The following is a 21,403-nucleotide window of genomic DNA, read 5'->3' as shown; positions in this document are numbered from 1 at the left end:
CATGAATGAATTCTGCATGCCACATTTGATTATCACACATGCGCTTGACGATAATCCATGCTCGGTAACAGCGTACAAATAGCATTTATATGACAGGGAATATCCCCGTAAAAGTGACGACAATGGTACGGGCCACTCTATTGTTAGGGCGCAAAAGCGTCCTATGCAACCGCTCCAGTGTGGGAGGTGGATAAACCTGCGCAAATATATACTCGTCGGTTATTGTTTTAAAATGTGAGAAATAAATGTTACAACATGGTAGGGATTATTTCAACGTAAATGACTCTTTCAATTCATCTTTACACACAATAGACAAAAATATCTAATATATTTTACTTTGTATTAATTATCCCTTTAATATCATTACTGAAGCTTTTTAAAACAAAAACAAAACAAAAAAATAAAAAGGTATCACCGTGTTTTTTTGTACAAGAAAAGTCTCGCTGGCTGGTATGTATGTGTAAGAATAATAATGTTTATTCATGTGTTAGATGTACAGATGTGTTATATATATATATATATATATATATATATATATATATATTTTTTTTTTTTTTTTTTTTACTAAGATGGACCACGAAACGGAAGTGACGATGCCCTGCGCTTCCGGTGAAAGCACAACATCCAAAATGTCCGCAGCCGTGTCTTCCCTCGTTTCCTACTGCAGCGATTCCGATTCGGATAATGAGTCTCAGTCCGGCACCAGTCCCGAAAATTCGGACGCTACGGATCCAGATGCAACAGCGCACCTAAAACCTTTACCCTCTGGTCCAACAATGACCTTAGCGGTTTTTAATTCCGCTCCCGAAGTTGCTGTCAAGGTAAACTATCGAAGCTACTTAGCTAGCGTTGGCTAACTAAGCAAGAAGCTCACTATTCGCTGCAGCTATTTCATTGAGTTATAAACACGTGCTTCGTTTTATTTCCATGGACGTCTTTTATATATAAATGTAAATGTTATCGTGCTAGCGATAGTTTTCAACATGTGGAGATTATCACTGCTTTTGCAACAGATTGTCGATGGCAATGTTTTGCGCCATTGACTTTGTGATCGCCTTCCACCGGGCACCTTTCTTGTCGTATGCAAAACATTGTGAAAATGTTTGTTGCTCATCTTTGTTTCTTAAACTCATTAATCACATTTTTGAAAAATAGTTGCTAGACTGCTCAGGAAAGTTGCTAAATAACGCAACCTAATTCACAAGTTGGCAACACTGACTTTACCTTGGTAAACTCACTACTCTCTGTTTTTCATGTGCACTTTAAATATCAAGATGCCTGAAGAAAATATTTAAAAATTGCATATTCTCTAAACACTGAACAAGTTAACAATCTTTTTACCCATTCTGTGCCTCTTTTTTGTAGGAGTCCGTTGAGACTGGCGTACATCTTGATCCTTCCGTGAAAGAAGTCACCTATAACCCGAGATATGAAACCATGTTTGCGCCAGAGGTAAGTGCTTATAGTGGCAGCTGATGCTCATATTAATGTTTTATGGTGCCTTGTGCTAGATTTGTACGCTGTGTCATCGTTTATCCGTGAGACATAAACAGTTTCATCCCAACTGGTAAATGACACCAAAGGATGGAACTTTCCCCAAATTGACAAATCAGGTGTCCTTCCCTCCTAGTTTGGACCGGAAAACCCTTTCAAAACCCAACAGATGGCCGCCCCGAGGAACATGTTATCCGGCTACGCCGAACCCGCTCATGTCAACGACTTCATGTTTGAACAGCAGAGGAGGACCTTTTCGTCACTTGGTAGGCTCTCCATCACAGGCCTATGTTGCTAACATTTTTGGCTCTTTCTTGTTTTTAACATTCCTCCTATCCCTCAAAAGGCTATGCCTTAGATCCATCTGTGGACACAAACCAAGTAACCGGGAGTAGTTACATCGGTGCGGTGGACGAGGCTGAGAAAAATCAAGGTAGGCCAGTGGTACCTCGACTTAGAAATGTCCCGCTGTCTGAGGTTTTCAAGTTACGAGCTGTTTGTGTCTTTTTCAAACATATATTTTTTGTCCTCCAGGGTTGACAGTGTTTGAGAGTGCTTACAAGAAGCCAGACAAAAGGAAAAAGGTAAAAGGTGGCGACGCAGGAGATATCGACAACTACCTGGGACCATGGGCGAAATATGTCGATGAGAAATCTGTGGCAAAACCCACTGAGGTAATGCGCTTGTTCCTGTTTTTTTTAATTATTTATTTTTACAAAAAACAACGTTGTGATTATGAATCAGAGATGATCGTTGTCACGTTACAGGAGGAGAAGAAAGAGCTGGATGAGATCACTGCCAAAAGACAAAAACGGGGGAGGAATGAAGACGAAGCTCCGGCAGAAGAGAAGACCATTCTTCATGGTATGTTTTAAATTTGGGGTATTGTAACACTTTTTCATACAATTGATCACCATGTGTCGTAATACTACTATTCACAGCGCAACCTCCAAAAGTAGTACCATATGGACTCGTAGAAACTAAAATGTTGTTGGAAAATTAAAGTCCTTGGAAAGTGAAAATCAATTCATTTGAAAGTCATCCAGCGTCACATACGACTTTGGTGGTTCCACAGTGTTGCAATTGTATTTTATGAAGATAATTTACGGAGCCTCTCACATAATTTTTGTTTGTTTCTTCTTCTTCTTTCCATCAGTTAAAGACATGTTTGACTACCAGGGCAGGTCCTACCTGCACATTCCCCAGGACGTGGGCGTCAACCTGCGTTCTACCGAGGCACCAGACAAGTGTTACCTACCCAAAAAGCAAATCCACGTTTGGTCTGGGCACACAAAGGTTAGTCCCCCGACTAACTGTTCGGTAACGAAGCCTAGTTAGCCTAAACGGGTGACCTGCGGCCATTGTATAAAACATCAAACACGGTTCGACTCATTTGGGATTGAACCGGTTTTTCCATGGACGCGTGTGAGTTTATTCAAAATGTCTTGCAGGGTGTCAGCGCCATCCGATTGTTTCCACTTTCGGGACATCTGCTGCTTTCCAGCTCCATGGATTGTAAGATTAAGGTAATATGCAGAACTCAATGTAAGACAAATCACTTTGCTGCGTATTTTGAATTTCTCCCCGTCTATCCACAGTTGTGGGAGGTATACAATGAGAGGAGGTGTATTCGGACTTTTATTGGTAAGTAAACAGCAGTGATTGCAATTGCAATTCTGCAAGAGCACCCAAGATGAAATGTTATTTTTTTTCTACTGTTTGTTTTTTTTCTCAGGAGAATAAGGGTTAGTGTCGGGGGTAGGACAGGGGGAGGGGGATTTAATGCATACAGGTCACTTTCAACAGCGTTCTTGAGAGATGTCAGGATGGCGACTGTTTTTCTGCCCACTTCTGCTTGTCAGCTCCCTCACCAACCGATATACATTATTCAGGATCCCGGGGATGACGAGACTCGCAGCCTCGAGAGGACACAGAGGGGAATGATTTTATTTCTTCTTCTTGATGTTTTCCCACCGTTAGATGTAACATTCATGGGAAGCTTTTTGTTGTTAAATTAATCGCTAAGTAAATTTATTGTTAGCGTGTTGCCTTGTGGAGTGTCAATGGAGTGGGGCATTTACCAAGTTGTTGAACAGCAATATCGTAAAAATGCCGCCATTCAGGAAGAGTCTTAAGCGGGTATTTGCTATTGAATCCTTAATTCCTCTACACGCCTGCTCTCTGTAGTTTTTATGTCAGTGTGCATGTTGGCAACAGTGGCCGTCATCGTGGTGTTCTGCGGCAGCAGTGTTGTCTTTGAGTGAGAAAAAGCTCATTTAAAGATGAAATCCAGCTTTCAAGTCCCACAGCTCCCGCTTCAGCGTGCCTCTCAAACCTCCCTCATTAGCCCAGATTTTACATGCCGCTTATAAATGTGATATCAAAGGCAGGCGGTTGGGGAGACGCAGTAATGAGACAGGAGGGAGGGGCGCTTTGCCTAAAGTGACTTTTTTTTTTTCCCAGTTTGATTTTTGTATTCATTCAGGTTTTTCTTTTCTTAGGCCACAGCAAAGCGGTGCGAGACATTTGCTTCAACAATGGCGGGAATCAGTTCCTCAGCGCCGCCTACGACCGCTACATCAAACTCTGGGACTCTGAGACCGGTATGCTAGCAGAACACTTTGACTGAACATACAGTGAGCCTCTGGAGTTCGAATCACCCATAAGTTACTCAATTTCTACAGTTAATTTGATTCAAATGGCAAATGGATTCACTTTTTATTGTTTCCAATAGGAAAAATGCACACATCATAGCGCCACATCATCGAATTGAGCCGTGGGTCTCACGCCTCTGCTTTCCCCTCCATAGGCCAGTGCATCTCCCGATTCACAAACCGGAAGGTGCCGTACTGCGTCAAGTTCAACCCCGATGAAGAAAAACAGAATCTCTTGGTGGCGGGCATGTCGGATAAGAAGATCGTCCAGGTAAAGGAACGGCTAACCCCCGGCCCTTGCCTCCCTTTCATCGACTCAGGTCAACCGAGAACGCGGCGACGCTTCTTCTTGTGACCTTGTGCCCAAAGCACACTCCCGTCCCGTCCTGCAGCACGGCTCTGTGTTTAATCATGTGTGCCTTGCATGACAGCGAGTGAGCGCGCATCACTTCGCTTTCAGTGTAGCGTAGCATACACCTGACTGGGGGGAAAAAAAGGTTGTAAATCCAAAAGTACAAGGACATACCTGTTCTGAAGATGTGCAGCTGCATATATATCGTTTTATTTTTTAAATTAATTATTCCACTCTTTTGCGCAATGATGTGCTCTCATTGTACTGAGTGAGAAGATTGAAGCCAAGATTAAAAAATAAATAAATAACGACCCTTTAGTTTGGTCTTCAGCAAGAGAAATGCGTGCTCAATCGGATTCGGGTCGGGTGATTGACATGGCCATTGCATAACATTCCATCTACACTGTGTACTGTATGCTCATCCTATAGCCTCGTTATTTTTGAAAAAGTAAACAATGCCCATGATGTTGTATTCTGGTTGAAACTGTCAATCGAGGTTTCCGTTTTACGTGTCCGACATTGCGGTTTCCTTGCCAGTGGGACATCAGGACCGGCGAGGTGGTTCAGGAGTACGACCGTCACCTGGGCGCCGTCAACACCATCACGTTCGTGGATGAGAACAGGCGTTTTGTCAGCACGTCGGATGACAAGAGTCTTCGAGTTTGGGAGTGGTGAGTAAAGATAATGCGACTAAAACGGAACAAACATTTTGCTTGAAATTGCCCAACAATCATCTTCAATTGTTTTTGCTGGAATGTCGAATGTTCTGTTTCTGTTCAACCTTCCTGCCTCTTATTACTTAATAGACTTACATGCCAGAGCAAAAGGGATTAGCTGGTAAAAAAAAAAAAAAGAAATATTTTCTCACACACAATCACGGCGCAGACTGTTCTGTGGCTTTATTAGGGCAGCCTGGGAGCAAAGCAGGCGAGTGCTATGCCTTGCCTGGCTTTACTGTCCTCACTGTCCTCTTTTCCCACAGATGCCACCTGCCTCTCGGCTATTATTTTGCTCCCTCTGCTCTCTTCCCCGCCTTGTGAAATGGGCTCCATGACAGCGATCAGGCACAGCTCGCCAGAAGTGGCTCATGTTACTTGCTGCAGCGGCTGGCAATGCACTCATATGATTTGGAGAACAATGAGCGGTCAGCTCTATCGCGGTGCAAGTGAAATCCCACTTTCGTGTCCCGCTTAAGCATTTGATCAAAATATTTGGTCTGTATGCATATGCGGTATCGTAACACAAGTGTGGACACCCCTCCCTGTTTTTGTCTTTTTCACGGGACAACACTTTAGTCATGACATCACCACAATGTAAATTAGTCTGTGTGCGGCTTGTATATTTACTCTGCCCTCAAAATAACTCAACATAAAGCCGTTGATGTCCGCACCACTGGCAACAAAAATGAGTACACCCCTACAGGAAAAAATGTCAGGCATGAATGGGGGAGCAGGTGTGTGAAATTTAGTTTTAGCGCCCTGTCGCGCTTTTATACTAGGCACTTGAAGTTGAATATGGCAACGGGGGAAAAAAAAAAAGCCCTCAGGATCTGAGAAATAAAATTGCTACTCTAAAGATGGTCACGGCTTTAGGAAGATTGCCACTAATGACAAAGGGAAAGCATCATGAGCTCCAAAGAACAGCAAATGGGACAGATGTGGAAAGCCTTTTTGATGATGATGATTTCCAATGGGAGACGGCATGGACTGTGTTAATAATCATGTTCTTCGCGTGTGCACACTTGTCCGTGCCAGCGGAATTCTGTTCCAGATGTTTCTCATCTCGAGAGCACACGCAGAATCACAGACACTCACACACGCACACACAACCTCAATGTGCACACTTAGCATAAAAATGCTGCTAACACATACGCTCACATCAGCATCCACTTTGCAGCCGATCTGCAAGACAAAAACAGGAAATTTGGTCACGGTGTCATGAACAAAGTGACCTCAAGTCTTAAGCTTCAAAAGAACCGCCCACATGGTCCCAAACTCTTTGTTTATTTTACTGTCGAGATGCAATCTCGCTGCCTGTCTCAGACTTGCCTCGATTTAAATTTTTTTTTTTTTTATCTGATCTTGGATTCAAGCCAAGTGTACTGAACATGGGGTTTTATTTTCAGGGACATCCCTGTGGACTTCAAGTACATCGCCGAGCCCAGCATGCATTCCATGCCGGCTGTGACGCTCTCTCCCAACGGTGAGTCAAACAAGCCGAGCTGGCAGCACCCGGGCCTCCCCGGGGGTGCCGTAATGGAGTGGATTCATAGCGCAGAACAATTCCAAGGGCCTCAGAAGTGCATCTTGTATTATTAGTGGGCTGGATTTTTGAGCGAGGCCACACGGAGCCAAGCGGGATTGGCTTCAAGCCAGTTGATAGAAGGGAATCAGATGTGTGATCCGAATCAAATCCCTGATTTACTCTCCCTGGTCTGTCTTCATTCTGGGGGGGAAAACACTCAAGTCCAGTGTCAGCTTTGGACATTATTTAGTGAACCCCGACATAGTCATGGTTCCACATTTGCGAGTTCACATCTTTGTGTGTTTTTTTTTTTTTTTTTGGGAACCTATCCTGTTATTTGCAGAGGAAAGTCACGTACTTGCTGTTTTTGTCTGCCATCTTGACAGTTTGGTATCAAGGAACTATGTTGAGTTTAGTTGCGAGGGAATCATACATCTTTTGGGGCAATTAGTTGCAGATTTTTTTTCTAAAACACTTTACTGACAATATTTCAGAAATATGAAAGTCCGGCTCAGTAGAATGATACCAGAAATCCATCTCTTTGTGACCTCCTTCGAGCTGTGTTTATATTTGTCCCAACATGTTGTTTTTTTCTCTGTAGTCCTTTTGAATTATGCATATGATCTCAGTAGGTGTCCACTCAGGTTTCCACTTTGACCAAAATGGCCTTCATGCATCTTCTGTGTGCCTTTGCGCTGGCCGCCCACCACAAAGCAGGCTGATGACACAAACACTCCATTTCTCCTGAATAATTGAATGTTTTTTTAACTCTTATTTGTCTCTCACTTATTTGTATCTTCACAACTAAATTCGGGCCACTGCATACTAGTTGTCTGTGAAGGTGTCAAATTAGAGTACAAGCCTTTGCCGGAGTGCAGTTTTTATGTTATTAATCTTACTGTTTACACTGCGGTTTTGTTTTTTGTTTTTTTTGTTTTTTGTTTTTTTTCAAACCCAAGGTAAGTGGCTTGCGTGCCAGTCCATGGACAATCAGATTCTGATCTTTGGCGCCCAAAACCGCTTCCGACTGAACAAGAAGAAGATCTTCAAGGGCCACATGGTTGCCGGCTATGCCTGCCAGGTGGACTTCTCCCCGGACATGAGGTAAGTGAGCCCTTTGACTTTGAAACCAAGAATTTCAAATGAGAGAAGCGAAATGTGACATGAATCGTATCAGACGGGAAAAAAAAACATTGTCAAGTCCATTTTTAATCATTTTAAACGCTTTGTTAATCCACCAAAAGCGCTAACAAGAGCAGTTCAGTACCGTAATTAAGGACTCCATACCCACAAAACAAAAATCCGGCTCTGTACTAACCGCCGCACATCTGCGCATAGCCACATTCTCTTCAGGTAGCCTTGGAAACACTGCCAGGAGCTGGATTATATCCCTAAATCTTTGCTATCGTTTTACCAGCTACGTGGTGTCAGGCGACGCCGACGGAAAGCTGAACATTTGGGACTGGAAGACGACCAAGCTGTACCATCGGATCAAAGCTCACGACAAAGTGTGCATCAGCGCCCTGTGGCATCCCCACGAAACCTCCAAGGTCATCACCTGTGGTTGGGACGGACAAATCAAACTCTGGGATTAGAACATTCCCTGCGTGTGTTTTAAGGAGGGAGGGGCGATGTACATCTGGGCAAAAGGTGAGGGATTGTGAGTGAAAGCCACGAGACTGGCATCCAGTCTTATTGTTGCAGTGCATTTTTGTATCCACACAAGTTCAGGGTGTTATTGTACAAAGATAAGAAAAAAAAAAAAAAAAAAAAAGAATCGCCACCTCATTTTTACTTGCTACCAGGGATGCATTGACACCTTTTGATGTTTTGGTTTGCATTGTCCTGTGTAGTTTATATTTTGCCAATGTCTTTATTTTCAATTTTAGGGCCAGCTATATAGAAATAATAAACTGTCGGTCAATTGTACCCCTTTTCTGTTTTTATCAGTAATCATTTAAAATACAGTCAAGAGAATCCTTGGTTTGCGTCTTTTATTGCTTTTATTTTGTAGGCTTGTGTTTCGTGTGCAAACAACGTCTTTGGTGTGGTAACATGAATCTTGCCGTTTAAATGAAAGGCTCTTCTCCCTATTTGAACGTCTTGCGTCTTCCAACTTGATGGAAGTGTTCTTGACCTTATTGTTCATGATAGTCATCGTGGCAAAAACACTGCCTCTCCTCTTGTGATCCATGCAGCTCCATAGTTCTCCCCCGCAGACTAAAAATGGTGTAAATGTGTCAGTATCTATCCTCACATCATTAATTTACACCTCTGCAATGTTGGTCTCTTCCTGTCTTCATAAACCGAGGGTAGAAGCACAAGTCTCGTGAATGTGAGTTGCTGCGGCCTTGAATTAATCGTAGGGCCATGAACATGCTGACTTGGAAGTCGACCCACAGCGAACAGCACAGCCTCGATGAGGTAGTAGAATACACAGCCTCTGGAAGCTTGATGGCTAAGGTCATTATGGGCCAGGAGAAATGAAGCTGGGGGTGCGACGTAGATTGGCGAAAGGTCAATCTGAGCAGAGGGATGTGCTTCTGCGCGTATTTTGTTTCTCAAATCCGCTTATCCTTCATTTTGGACCACTTCAGGCCGTCCACCGTGTGTTGACCCACGCTAAGGTGTAGGCGCTGCTGGCGTTCAAGACGTTCTTGTGCAGAAAGACGTGCGGCTGCGCCGGGTCGCTGTGCACGTGGAAGAGGCGAAAGTTGGCACGTTCCAGCTCCTTGAGCAAGCTGAACCAATAGCGTACCACGGAAGGGTCGTCCCCTGCCACCTCGAAACCCGCCCAGTGGAGGTGAACCTCCAAAAGCAGTTGACCGACAGAGTCCAGAACTCCTTCCAGGATTAAGTTCTCCAGAATTTTCCACTCGGCACTCTCCATGTCTGCTTTCAGAAGGTCCACCTGAAACGGGAGCGCAATCAATCCAGCAATTGTAGCTTCTTTGGGGGGAAAAAAAAACATTCAACCGTGAGGCTATATTGATTGCTGAAACATTTGAAAACGTAAAGGTTAACTTTGCGCTAAGGCTTTGGTCATTTGGATGATGGATTGAGTCCTGCTGCAGTCAGGCAAGGCTGAACTGCCAGAGCAGATAGCACCGTTTGGTCTGTGGGGAATCTTGGATCAGGACCTTGGCTTTTTTCTTTCCAAGGCTACTAAATTGTTAAATGTCTCCAAGATCTGACCTTTTATATCCTTAATGGTCTTGTTTGTGGGAGTGATTTGATTCCCCCACTGCAAATGTTTGATCGATAGAGCAGTCGATACTTTGATTGATCCGCAAGGAAAATTCCCTGTTCAAGTAGTTTCCACCATTAAAACAACACAGGGCAACACAAGCATTCTGAATAACTAAGACACAATTCCAGTGCGGAGGTCTGGCCATGCAAATCTGGGGTCTGTTTTGCATCTCGGAGTGACCTGGCCGACGGTAAATAGGGAGACCTTCTTGCATTGTCTGCTGACTGCTTGGGTTCTCCCATCGCTTACCTGTCTGTGACCAAAGTTATTGAGGATGGTGGCCAGTTTCTTGGTGTACTGCCGCTGGGCACTGACAGCCGGGTTGGGATCCCTCCAGTCGACGGATAGGCGGTGGAGCCACATTTTGCTGTGGTGCTGGTGCGGCTGCTTCAAACTGGGATCGAAACAGTGCACCTCGCAACCCGATCTCGCCAGGTATCGTTCCAGGTTACGGTCATCTGGCACCAACCTGGAACCCAAACAGGCCAAGTTGGTGATCAAGGTCAAAGGCGTCAGACTGGAAAATGAATGAGAAGTTAAATCCGGTTTCCCGCTTTTGTCCATCTCCTTTTCTGCTGCTCCACTTTGAAACAATGCAAGTCTGGCTTTGTTTATCTGATCAGTTCCGCGCTCCACACTCTAGCTCTGTAGTTGTCTCTTTTTCTTCCTATTCCCTTAGCTACCATCTCCATACTCTCCCCTGTGTCTAGTTTGTGCTTTGACTGCGTTCTGTAATTGTGGGAAGGGAAACCATCTTTCGCAGTATACTCATTTTTTTTTTTTTACAGATGAGGCCCCAGATTGCTTCCCGTGAGCGGGAGCAATGAATGATGCATAGAAAGAGAAATGGAGACGCGACTCGATGTGTTTTCATACCGCTAAATATTTAATTGAGAGGGTCCTAGTCGTCGTTGGGACATTACGGACGTGAACGATACCTCAGACAACAGGATTACTTATGGAGCAGCGCAGGTCGTGGGTATCGGGGGGACTCATTGTAAATTATTAACCCTCCACAATGAGAAATGCGATGAATAAGGCCCCATTGTTACTGCAATAATGTGTCGCTTGAGACTGCAGGGTGTAGCGATGAGCTTATATATGGTATTTTCTGTTTATGTTCCCTTAAGTTCCACATCTCTCGTCTCGCTTGACTGCCTTTCCTGTGGTGCATCTCGATTAGTGGACTTCATGTATGTACTAGCTTTGCTTTAACCCAAATGTGCCATAGATGTTATGGATACATTTTATACGGTGCTATAACATGTAGCACAAAACTCATTACCTTATTAAAATCCTTAAAGGCAATTTGTCGGAATTGAAATTTCAGAATAAATTACGATGCAGTACAGGCAAGCGATATCGCCTGCCTCGCTCCGAGGCGTATTTGTAGCCCTTGAGGCTTCACGTTGTTAAATTTCAGATATTAATATGGAAATAGCCTTACTTGTATCACAGAATTTTCATCACGCTGACAAAATCACGTTCCAAAAGTAACAAAAGAACTGCTTAAAGGTAATGACAACCACAGTTCAAGCAAGGACAAGCACAAGGTGTACTGCGGTCTGAGTGCCACCGCTTTCAACAATGTGCACAACTGCGATCTTAACACCCTCTGACATCTCTTTTGAAGGCAGATTTGCATTGGGTTGTGGACTTCAGCTTTAGTTCGCTAAAACAGAGCAGAACTCTCTCTCTCGAGCGAGCGAGCGAGAGAGAGTTGGGCCCACATGGCGCCTGGGATATATTTACAAGTAGGATGTAGGTCAGATAGGGGACGGCGTTGAAAAGGATCTGGTGTTAAGAGAATGGAACAGTTTTTCTTGACTAACTCCTACCCTGGGCTCTCTTGTCCAACATGTTTTTCTAAGAATTTCATCTTGGTTCAATGTCACTGAGTAAATCAAAGGAGAATGTAGGAGGAAAAACAAGGATACCACTACAGGTAGGTATTAGTCACTGTTGACTTTCCGGGAAATAGCGACCTTGATAAGTCTGAGATACTGTGGAGCTTATAGTGTTTTGTGCTTCTCCTGTCAAGCTATTTTGAATTCAACCTAGAGAACAATGTGGTCTTAAACAAAACATGTACACCACAGCTTGGATCGAGGTCATGCAAGACCTAAATTTTCTTGAGCCCTCTCACTGGCCCGAACCCAGCGATCTCTGGCCTCACAATTCTTCTTTAGGATGATGGATTCCCGAAGACAATTTCCCCAAACCTTGCCAAAAGTCTGCTCATCTTCCTGTGGATTTAGACTGGGATGTCACACAAACTCCCGGCATAATGTGTAGGCAGTCCAATCCCTCTGTCCGTCCCGCTGTAGATAAAATCCCATTGCATCACTGTCCTTGAATTGCCAGACTGGATTCCAGCACACCTGCTCAGCAATCTCCCGCTTCTCCGGTTCATATGCTCTCTGTTCTCCAGAACGCAAACTCCCCGGGGACTTGAGCACAGCAAAGCACCCAGCAGGGTAGTGTCAAGCCAGAACCGACCGAGTCATTGACTTAACGATCTTAAGAAGATAAACTGCCACAGAGTCCCGGTGGGATCTAATCCGAGTCGCTTGAGGGAGACGGATGCAGACTGGAGGATTATCTTTACTCTAATTAGGCTGCCACTCAACAAATTAAGAATTAGAGGTAAAGATGGACGCGGTGTGAGCGTAGCCCCTCGGTGACCAATTAGTCAGTGACTTGAAAACTAAAAGGAGGATGCCAAGACGGGGACTTGCATGGAAAGCAAATGTGGGAGGAAATCTGACTAGACGGACATGAGGAACAGCTGCATTTGTAGGCGTGATAGACTGGAGCAGCACGACACGTTGTACCTAACAGCTTGAAACATAACTCACACCACGTGTGCTGCTCTTAGTCAGCACCATATGTGCATATAACTCACTGATCATTCACAGAGTGAACGTTTTTTTTTTGGTTTTTTTTTTTTATGACACCATTGCGAGGGGAAACTGGGCTTACAGTTGCAGAGGTTGTTTTTCAGAACCCATGGCGTTAGTGCAAAATATCTCCAATCATGTGTATAATATAGAATAAAAGAAATGTGACAATACCGTATCTTCCTCTACTAGGGTTGACTTGATGCACGGTGCATGCGACTCACTCACCCAAAAGAGTAGACCCGGCATTGCTTGTGTCGCATCCTACTAGTCAGGCTGTATTTGGGGTCCAGACACACAGCCCAACCTCCATCTGGGCCCACATGGCGACTTGCGCAGGACACCTGGACATATGAACGTAGTATTATTCTGTATGCTATTCATTGTTGCAATTTTGGTTCAACTTTGATGGGGGAAAACTCTTTAAGTCGGTAGGTGGGAAGGTCAGTTTGTTAGCAGTGACTCATGCTAGCTTCGGTAGGTGCGAAGGTTGCGCAGTCCAGTTGCTCGGTTTCAAATTAGCAATCAGTATTTAGCTTGGTCAGTTGGTGGGTAGGCAAGCTTTTCAGTCAGTAGTCCCGTCCCGTAGGTGAGTCGGTAGGTCCAGTAGTTGTGTTACTCACTTGTGGTGTTGCGATGTAGTGAAGAAAGCGTTTTGCTTCATCCTCCAGAGAGTGACTCGGTCCGGCCCAAGGCTGCAGCTCAATGCGCCACCGATGCACCTGCACGCATACAAGTTACAGGATTTGAAGGACAGCGTCTACAAACAGCAGATCAGGACCCAAATGAGAATGTGCGAGAAATCCAGCACAAGGACAGCAAAGTGAGCTAGGTTTTAAACTACTTGTGTATTGCCACTGATAAAAGTAGGCCAAAATGTATTCGGGGAAGGAAGTTGTTTTTTTCTTCTCATTACTCTCCCATTGTCACCTTAGGTAAGTTGCTGCTGCTTTTATTATAGATGCACTGCTTGGCAGTAATTTACATTTATAGAGGAGACAAGTAGGTAGACACTATTCTTCTTGCTTCAAGGACTACTCGGGATGTGAACTCCCAAGTACTGCTTTCAGAGTTGTCCCTGGATGGAGGAGCTTGGCTTTCAGTGGCGCCGATGCAGGTTGGAACATGACGACCGATCACGGGCCAGATATCCGGGACAACGGACTCACTGGGAGCTGATGCACACATGAACTCCGTGATGGGATTTATTCAAGACAATGCAAACACATTTACCTCTTGGAAGTTTACAGTCAAGAAGAAACTGAGCTACCTTTGGTTTCAGGTGCTCCCTTTGAAAAATCCTCCTTGGAAAGACAGCCACAGTCTAAACAATTCAGTTTCCAGGGGGAAAATTTTGTTTTGAAATCCAGACTTTTTTTTTTTTTTTTTTTTTCTTTTCCAAACCCTTCACTCCAAGCGTTTGTGTGCATCTGCAGCACATAAGCTCTGTGACGGAATTAGAGCTGAGTCCAGGTGTTCAGTCAGGCAGCAACAAGTCATCAACACCTCTGGCAGAGGGTAAGCCATGTTAATCACAAACACAGGAGAACGTCCCTCACCAGAGTCTCGGCTCGCTGGACTTTAGAACCACTTTGAAACCACTCCATCACATGACGACATCCTTTTTTTTTTTTTTTTTTTTTGGTTTTGTTTGTTTTTGTTTTATTTTTTTGCGCACGGCCCGATGGAGCTGGCCGGGCATGTCGGCGGATGCGTGCCTGTCAGCCAGGGTGTGACGGGACGGCCGCGCAGAATACAAAACAGGACGGAAGAATGAGCCAACCCGCCTTGACTGCGTCAAACAAAAGAGGACAGCTAGGTGGACTTTATTTGACTTGTCCTGTGCAGTGTGATGAACTTCTCATTATGCATTTATGACAGTTAATGTTCAAATTGGACTTAAAACTGTGGTAGCGTTTCTTGAAGTGATTTAACGTCCCTGCCGGGGCACATTTTTGTTAGTGCCTTTTGTTGGGATTATTGCTTCGTTCTGCTTTCATTTTGATCAGCATCACTCGGTACAGAGCGCTGCGCTCGTGTGATTTACGGTGTAACTAACTTCAAAGCCTGAGTGTGTGACAGGAGCCTGCACAGCCAGGTCATGCGTGAAGGAGCCCTCTGGGACAAGACACGGGCGGATGGACGGACGGACGGATGGCTGAACAAGAGATGAGCCCATTAAACAAGAGATGGGACAGCTTGTCAAAAACAATGGGAGCAGGTGAGAGGAAAACACAGATTTCAGTGTGTGCGCGTGTGTGTGTGTGTACACAAACACAGAGACGGAGTCAACAAATATGCAGGAATTGACCAAAATGAGAAAACCATGCTCCTGAAATTGGTTGAAAATGAGACATGAACACATCTAGTGAGAATTCATTTCAGTCATTCAACGTTGCTTTTTATTGCTCTAGATGAAAAGATAATCACCTCAATCATAATTAATGATAAGTATCATCAGAAAAGTAAAAATCACACCAGAAGCTGCGCATCGTCACCAATCAAAAGTAAGGCCGGGCGGTTTGATTGTTTTGACTTTTCCCAGTGCCACAAGATGGCGCCGCAGCTCGGTGTCATGAAAACGAAATGCTATGGCGCCATCAAAACGTAATGCTTTGGCTCCATCTTGTGGCTTCATGATGCAAAGGAGCACTACGTTGGAGTGAGGAGAGGAGCTCCTATTAGACAGGCCAGAGCCTTGTCTAATGGAAAGGTAATGCTTTGGCGCCACCTCGTTCCATCTCTAGGCTAAGCTAAACCTTTTTAGCGGCGGTGTCACCGGCTCGGTTGTTTCGCAGAGATTACTGTGCGAAGCTGCAAAAACCGCAATGCATCGAATGCCTCAGTCGGAATGATAACTTCCGAGGACGTGCACGTTTTCTTTTTGTCATAAACTCGAGGCTTTTATTGTTTTTTTTTGTTTTTTTTCGTTTTATAGTGATTAACCTCATTTTCATACCAGTATGAGATACACAAATATTTCTTAAAGTGATGTCATTTGCCACAAAGAATCAGCTTTTTACACCGTCTTCAAGGCTTATACTTTAATACTGTCATCCCTTCCCTTCCCTGCTTACAGCCTTACTTAGAGATATACTAACACCAACTGTGATTGGAGTGAAGGATTACATTGATCCGTTTTAATAAAGGCAGATCATTTTTAGCCGTGACGGCTTGCTGAACAATCCCAGCGAGGAGAAGGAACCAAATTGCTGCCTTGACAGGCTTCTGATTACTTGTACAGTCTGCCCACGTGCTGCCAGTAAAAGCTGATCCAAGACCAGCGTGGGGGGGCTTGTAATTTGCACCATTGCCTGCTTGTCGACCGCGCATCAATCAGTACAAACTACCCTCACCCTGAAACCGGAGGACTAAAGTCACCCCGAAAAAAAAAAAAAAAAACGTGAAGGAAAGGAACTCCGTTGTACTTAGTTTGATTATCATGTCGCCGTGAGTGCGACTCTTAGCGTGTCTGTGGGCAGGAGCTTGCTGTTTAAACACGTTTGGGTGCCCGCCGATGCAAACGTGCGCTCGCTCGCCTTCCTTGGACGCCATCCCGGGTGCCGCAAGATGTCTCGTTTGCAAGAAGCAGGCTGAGCGCCATATGGCCAAGATGGCCTCAGAAGAAAACAGTTGCTTAGCGAATAAGAATAACGGTGTTTGAAAATAAAAATCAATAAACGTTCAGCCCATGTGTCCCTCAAGGCTGTGTCCTAAGCCCACGTTTGTTGATGAGTGAAGGCCTCAAACGTAAGTACTACATTTAGTCCAACGCTAAAAAAAAAATGGAATAACGCAAGACCATTCTTGTAGGTGCGAGTACGTACGCGATGTGAGCGCCCAAGATGGACGCCGCGGCTTTCGTTTCAAAGGTCAATGCACCCATTCAAGTGAGGAGGGGGGACTGTGGGGCTGGCGGGTTTTAGGGAATTTGGTGGAATGTTTCCAGACGAGAAGCGCGGGGGGGGGGGGGACTGTGCCACGGACACTCTCTCGGGAGCGTTCCACACTGATTTTTTTGTCTTGGGGATCCTAACAGAGCACCTTTTGTTCAGCCGGGATGCAAAGTGAGCGGTGATGCAGGCCTGCCGCATCAACTTGAGCAGCAAAATGATCGCTCGATTGTCGATTCACGTTTTCCTTTCCAATTATAGTCACGGAATCTCGACTTGTTTCTCTTGTTTACTTTGGTACCATGTTGGACTCTTCGGCGTGTTTACATCAGCGTTCCGCATAGGAGGCACTTTGAGTGCTTGAGCACCTCGTGTTTGTTAACGCGTCGTCTTTTTTTGGGAGTTGTGTAAGCGGCTTTGCGTGCAGCGCCAAGCTGATTATTTTTTCCCCCCCCCCTCAAGCGTAGCACTTTCACGCATCATTATTGTGACGTATAGCGTTGCACCTAGATTTCCGTATTAGCTTTAGTCGTAAAGCTCACTGTTTCCATGCGTGCAAGTTGCAATGGCAAATTCAAACAAATGGCTTTCCGCAGTAGTTCTTCCGCCCCCCCAAAAATAGTCAAGTAAAAATCATCTTTTGTCATCAGACTAGTAGTAGTAGTAATAATAATAATAACAACAATAAATAGTGGATTATAATGTAAGAGGCATTATGTTTAGGTTGACACAACTTTGGGAGAATCTTTTACATTTGAATGCAATTCACGCTGCAGATTGAGAGTGTGTGACCCAAATGTCATATCTCCTTCCAGGCTGGTACCTCGAGTGTGCGCCCCCCCCTTCGCTCCTCACGCTGGAGGTGAAAGGTGGCTGACAACCGAGAGCAGTCACACCTTTGGGATTAGACAGACACGTCCCTTTGTCCTCTGCGAGACGTGACCCAGGTCAGCGGCTTTTCTTTCTTACTTCAATTCCGCAGGGGGTCTCAAAACTGTCTGGAGTTTTTTTTTTTTTTTGCTGCACACCGCTCACTTTGTGTTGTTCAGCAGCGCTTTGATATGTACAAGTCATAACCTTATCTCATCAAGAGTTGGCGCTCTGGCCCCGTGAAGACAAATTTGAAATCTGCGTAAAATACATCACACCAAGTCGTTGCGAGGCTTTTCCACGCCGCGACGAGGCGCTCTAAGGGAGCTATACCAGCCTGAAGCCCCTGTCCACACATTGATTGTCAAGTCAGACTTTTTAGTCATTTTTTTTTTTTTTTTTAACCTGCCTTGCTCCATCATTTTCTCTCCATGCACTCACACTGATAATGAGGCACTCTAAAGCTGTTAACACCAGTGGAATATTCAAAGTGAAGATGCATTTTTGTGATGTGGGCAGAGCTAACCGCACGTCACAATTGTACCAACGAGCTACTGTTGCAAACAAAGTTAAATCAGTATTTACACAGCCTCTGATGAGCTGATGCTCGTTGAAATGAGCTGTAGAATCCCAAACAATTAAAAACAAAGCCACAGATGAAGCCGCAGACTTTTAACGAGCTTGGCGAAGGCTCCCTAATTACTCCCAGTCTTTTATCAGCTCGTCAATAGAGCATCCCCGGCGTTTTATTCCGTCAACCACGCGCGGCTTTGTACAAGTGGGACAAGGCCGCGTTTGAAAAAGAAGAAAAGGCAGCATGACAGAGTCTGCAAGAAGCGCGTTGCTGGAGCCTTGAGGGAGGCAAAGAAGTGGTGTCGCGAGAAGAGTGTTAAAGCCAAGCCGAATGTGACAGCAAATGTCAGCGGCTTTCTTCCGGGGCATGGTTGCAGCCGCGTTTTTGTGGCGGCAACATACGCCCTGATGCAATATTGATGGACAACTGGCAGCGCCGTCCAGGCCCCGCAATCATTTGCTCCTCAAGACTCGGCTCTCTTCTTCATCTTGTACGAGACACATTATTATTATTAGAACAATAACATCACATATTATTTTTCAAAGTTATCACTTGAAAGTGACTCTGGAGCTTCACCAAGGCTAGCCTATCTTGTCATCATGAATTTTAATCATTACTTTTTTTCTGTGGTTGTTTAATTTTTGTTTTTTAATGATTCGAATTTTACACCTGTATTTTCTTTTTCCTTAAAAAAAAATAAAAAATACGGTATATATATTTTAAACCCATGACTTTGACCGGCACAGGATTTTTGCAGTTCATAACTAAGGAAAACACAACATCGCGGAGCCACCAACCTTTCTATGCTGATGTCCGGGCGAGCCTTCATCCCTCCTCTTCATCGGGCCTCCCCTTTTCTGGAGTCCGTTCTCGGTCTCTGCGAGCTCGGGGACCCTCCCGGCGACGGGCGGCGGCGCAGGTGCGCGTGGCCGAGCCGTCTCCAGGTAAACGCGGACGCTCACGCACACGCATGTGAGCAACAAGGCCAAACGCAGCAGCAGGCCCATGTCCACTCGTTGGTCATGACCAGCAGCAAGTGGCTGCTAGGCCATTGTCCTCCTTTCTTCTGAAACTCCCCCCCCCCACCCTTCAGGGTCCGCTCCGAGAAGTCCTTCACACTCTCACAAGCATGTGTGGAGGAGTGCACACTGTATTGGAATACTTGGGGAACTCCCTGCAAACACTCCCAACTCCCCTAAGACACACACGCCCCTTTCATTTGCAATTTTTTTTTTAGTTTTAAGACTCCTCCTCTTGCTTAATGTCTGACAGCATGCCCGCATGCACGCTCCTCCCCGCTGAATCTCAGGTTGCAGTGTAACTTTAGCTTTCGGCTGCTCATGTGTGTCCCATTTCCCAACATCTGTACACAAGTTAACTCCTGTTGAATTTGGGGGGGGGGGGGGGAGAAGGAGTTAGATGATTTTCCAAACAAATTAATTGCATTTGACAACGTAACGCGTGAGATTACTTGGATTGGAATTGATTGAAATGTTGAATTTAAGTCAAATTTGAATTACATTTTTTTTTTTTATTTGTTGCCTTTTTTTTATAATGCATTATTTTTATTCTATTTTGTTTGATCTATTTGCAGTTTTTTCATGTATTTAGTTGTATTTACAATGTTGTTTACTTTGCAAATGTACTTTTTATTTTTAAATTGTACAGACATTTATTTTTTTGTATACGTTATAAAAATGTTGTTCGTGTTTTTAATATTTTTGTATTCATGTACTTGTTTTATTGTCTTTTGTTTATACATTGTGTTGTTTCACTTAATTTTTTATTGTATTTTGTTCAATTGTTTTGTTTGAAATGTCAATTTGATTGTTTATTTTTGATTGTTCATTAGAACTCCACCCCGCCTGGATGTCATGATGCAGCTATGACCCCCGAAAATAGAGCAACCTCTACTACCATCTAGTGGCAAGTTTTGCGTACTACCACAATCCGCCATCACTTTATAGATGGCCCAAAAAATCATTTTCTCTACAATTTTGTATCTTTTCAAAAATACAAATACAGTATTACCCTTTTTTGAAAATAAAACACACCATGTAGATTTTTGGATTGTGGCTTTTTTTTTTTTTTTTTTTTTCCCTGGTTGACGGACTTGACCTGTAAGTCTGCACAGTCCTCGACCATCCCAAAATGAGGCAGAGACGGATGAGTGGTCTGTCCATTCCCTCCGCTTGTTCTCATCCAACATTACAAAGTTCATATGAGGGCTGCTGCGAGACCATCAACAACAAATACTGTGCGCATGTCAGCTGTTTACTGAACTCAGGAGAACTTCAGATCAGATGCAAAGTTCATCACATGCGTAGTCAGGTTGCTAAGCGACGGGAAAAATGGGAAACTAATCAGAGGCATATAGCTAGAATTTAACACTCAATGAGGAATAGTGAATTTACTAGAAATAATTAAAAAAAAAAAATTCATTTGATTTACATTTTTTACACCGGTTTCAAGAGACCTAAAGAATTATTTTATAATTGAACTTTTATTTATTTGTATTTATTTATTTAACATTTCCCCCCCACCCCCCCCCCCCCCCCCTCCTAGATTGTGTGTCTTGCGAGGACGCGTAGCAGCTGACAAGAGGCGGCTGTGATGTCAAATGCAAACACGGTGATGCGGCGCGCCGGCTGGATCCAGTCCCAACGCTCGGGCGGTGCGACAAGCCAGCTCAAACTGTACGTCGCGCCATCAATCATTAATCTGGTGCTCCGATCGGTTGCCTCGGGCAACAAGGGTGGTCATTTCATTAGCAGCCGACAGCTGTTTCGACAATTTTGAGGTGTTGATTAGAGGTGGGGCGCTTATGTATTTGAATGGACATCATATATTTATTTAAGTGAAAGTCACACCCGCCGGTCTGTCTCTTAGTGCGAAGACCATTATTTGAGAAAATATGGAAATTGCGGGAATATACCTGACTATATATATATATATATATATATATATATATATATATATATATATATATGCAGACAAAGCTTATTTGTACTCACTAAGCAACAGCGAAGTAGAGGAAATAAAATGATCTATTTATTTTAGGTAAGGCGTTTATTTCTTTTGAAATGGACTGCAATGTTGACAATTGAGCCAGAGCCACTATTTGAGGGTAGGTGAAAACAAAGCTGATTTGAAATCTTATTTGAGCTTGACA

At 44.2% G+C, this 21,403-nt stretch overlaps 2 protein-coding genes and 1 long non-coding RNA gene across 3 annotated transcripts; 2 read left to right on the top strand and 1 right to left on the bottom strand.

Moving 5' to 3' along the window:
* The first annotated feature begins 569 nt into the window (after nt 1-569).
* cdc40 (cell division cycle 40 homolog (S. cerevisiae)) lies at nt 570-8,727 on the top strand. The gene is made up of 15 exons (XM_086018982.1): nt 570-821; nt 1,366-1,452; nt 1,631-1,760; nt 1,841-1,927; nt 2,029-2,168; nt 2,262-2,358; nt 2,651-2,790; nt 2,946-3,020; nt 3,093-3,138; nt 3,996-4,097; nt 4,304-4,419; nt 5,038-5,171; nt 6,626-6,702; nt 7,704-7,848; nt 8,162-8,727. Exons 1-15 carry the CDS (start codon nt 570-572, stop codon nt 8,337-8,339), a joined length of 1,806 nt encoding a protein of 601 aa, XP_085875108.1. The 3' UTR covers nt 8,340-8,727.
* Nucleotides 7,936-19,372, bottom strand: mettl24 (methyltransferase like 24). The gene is made up of 5 exons (XM_086018995.1): nt 19,029-19,372; nt 13,518-13,616; nt 13,123-13,238; nt 10,244-10,463; nt 7,936-9,655 (listed from the first exon to the last, which is right to left on the bottom strand). The coding sequence occupies exons 1-5, from the start codon at nt 19,236-19,238 to the stop codon at nt 9,338-9,340; spliced, it is 963 nt and encodes a 320-aa protein (XP_085875121.1). The 5' UTR covers nt 19,239-19,372; the 3' UTR covers nt 7,936-9,337.
* On the top strand, nt 11,749-19,602 carry LOC147128367 (uncharacterized). Its single transcript, XR_015083895.1, has 3 exons — nt 11,749-15,115; nt 17,603-17,734; nt 18,978-19,602. It is a non-coding gene; the product is annotated as an uncharacterized LOC147128367 (long non-coding RNA).
* The last annotated feature ends 1,801 nt before the right edge of the window (nt 19,603-21,403 follow it).

Source organism: Filicampus tigris, chromosome 20 (assembly GCF_054856515.1).
Source record: "Filicampus tigris isolate MCC_2025a chromosome 20, RoL_Ftig_1.0, whole genome shotgun sequence".
Lineage (NCBI taxonomy): Eukaryota > Metazoa > Chordata > Actinopteri > Syngnathiformes > Syngnathidae > Filicampus > Filicampus tigris.
The sequence above is the reverse complement of the archived record's forward strand: the minus strand, read 5'-3'. Positions and strand labels throughout refer to the sequence as shown.

What these genes read in the sequence shown, in the direction of transcription:
- cdc40 (XM_086018982.1), top strand. Translation starts at nt 570, where the DNA reads ATGGACCACGAAACGGAAGTGACGATGCCCTGCGCTTCCGGTGAAAGC. An exon ending in CGAGGCTGAGAAAAATCAAG is followed by an intron (nt 1,928 to 2,028) that starts GTAGGCCAGTGG and finishes TTTGTCCTCCAG; the next exon opens with GGTTGACAGTGTTTGAGAGT. An exon ending in AGAGAAGACCATTCTTCATG is followed by an intron (nt 2,359 to 2,650) that starts GTATGTTTTAAA and finishes TCTTTCCATCAG; the next exon opens with TTAAAGACATGTTTGACTAC.
- mettl24 (XM_086018995.1), bottom strand. Translation starts at nt 19,238, where the DNA reads ATGGGCCTGCTGCTGCGTTTGGCCTTGTTGCTCACATGCGTGTGCGTG. An exon ending in ACTACATCGCAACACCACAA is followed by an intron (nt 13,239 to 13,517) that starts GTGAGTAACACA and finishes TCATATGTCCAG; the next exon opens with GTGTCCTGCGCAAGTCGCCA. An exon ending in ATAACTTTGGTCACAGACAG is followed by an intron (nt 9,656 to 10,243) that starts GTAAGCGATGGG and finishes CTCCCGTTTCAG; the next exon opens with GTGGACCTTCTGAAAGCAGA.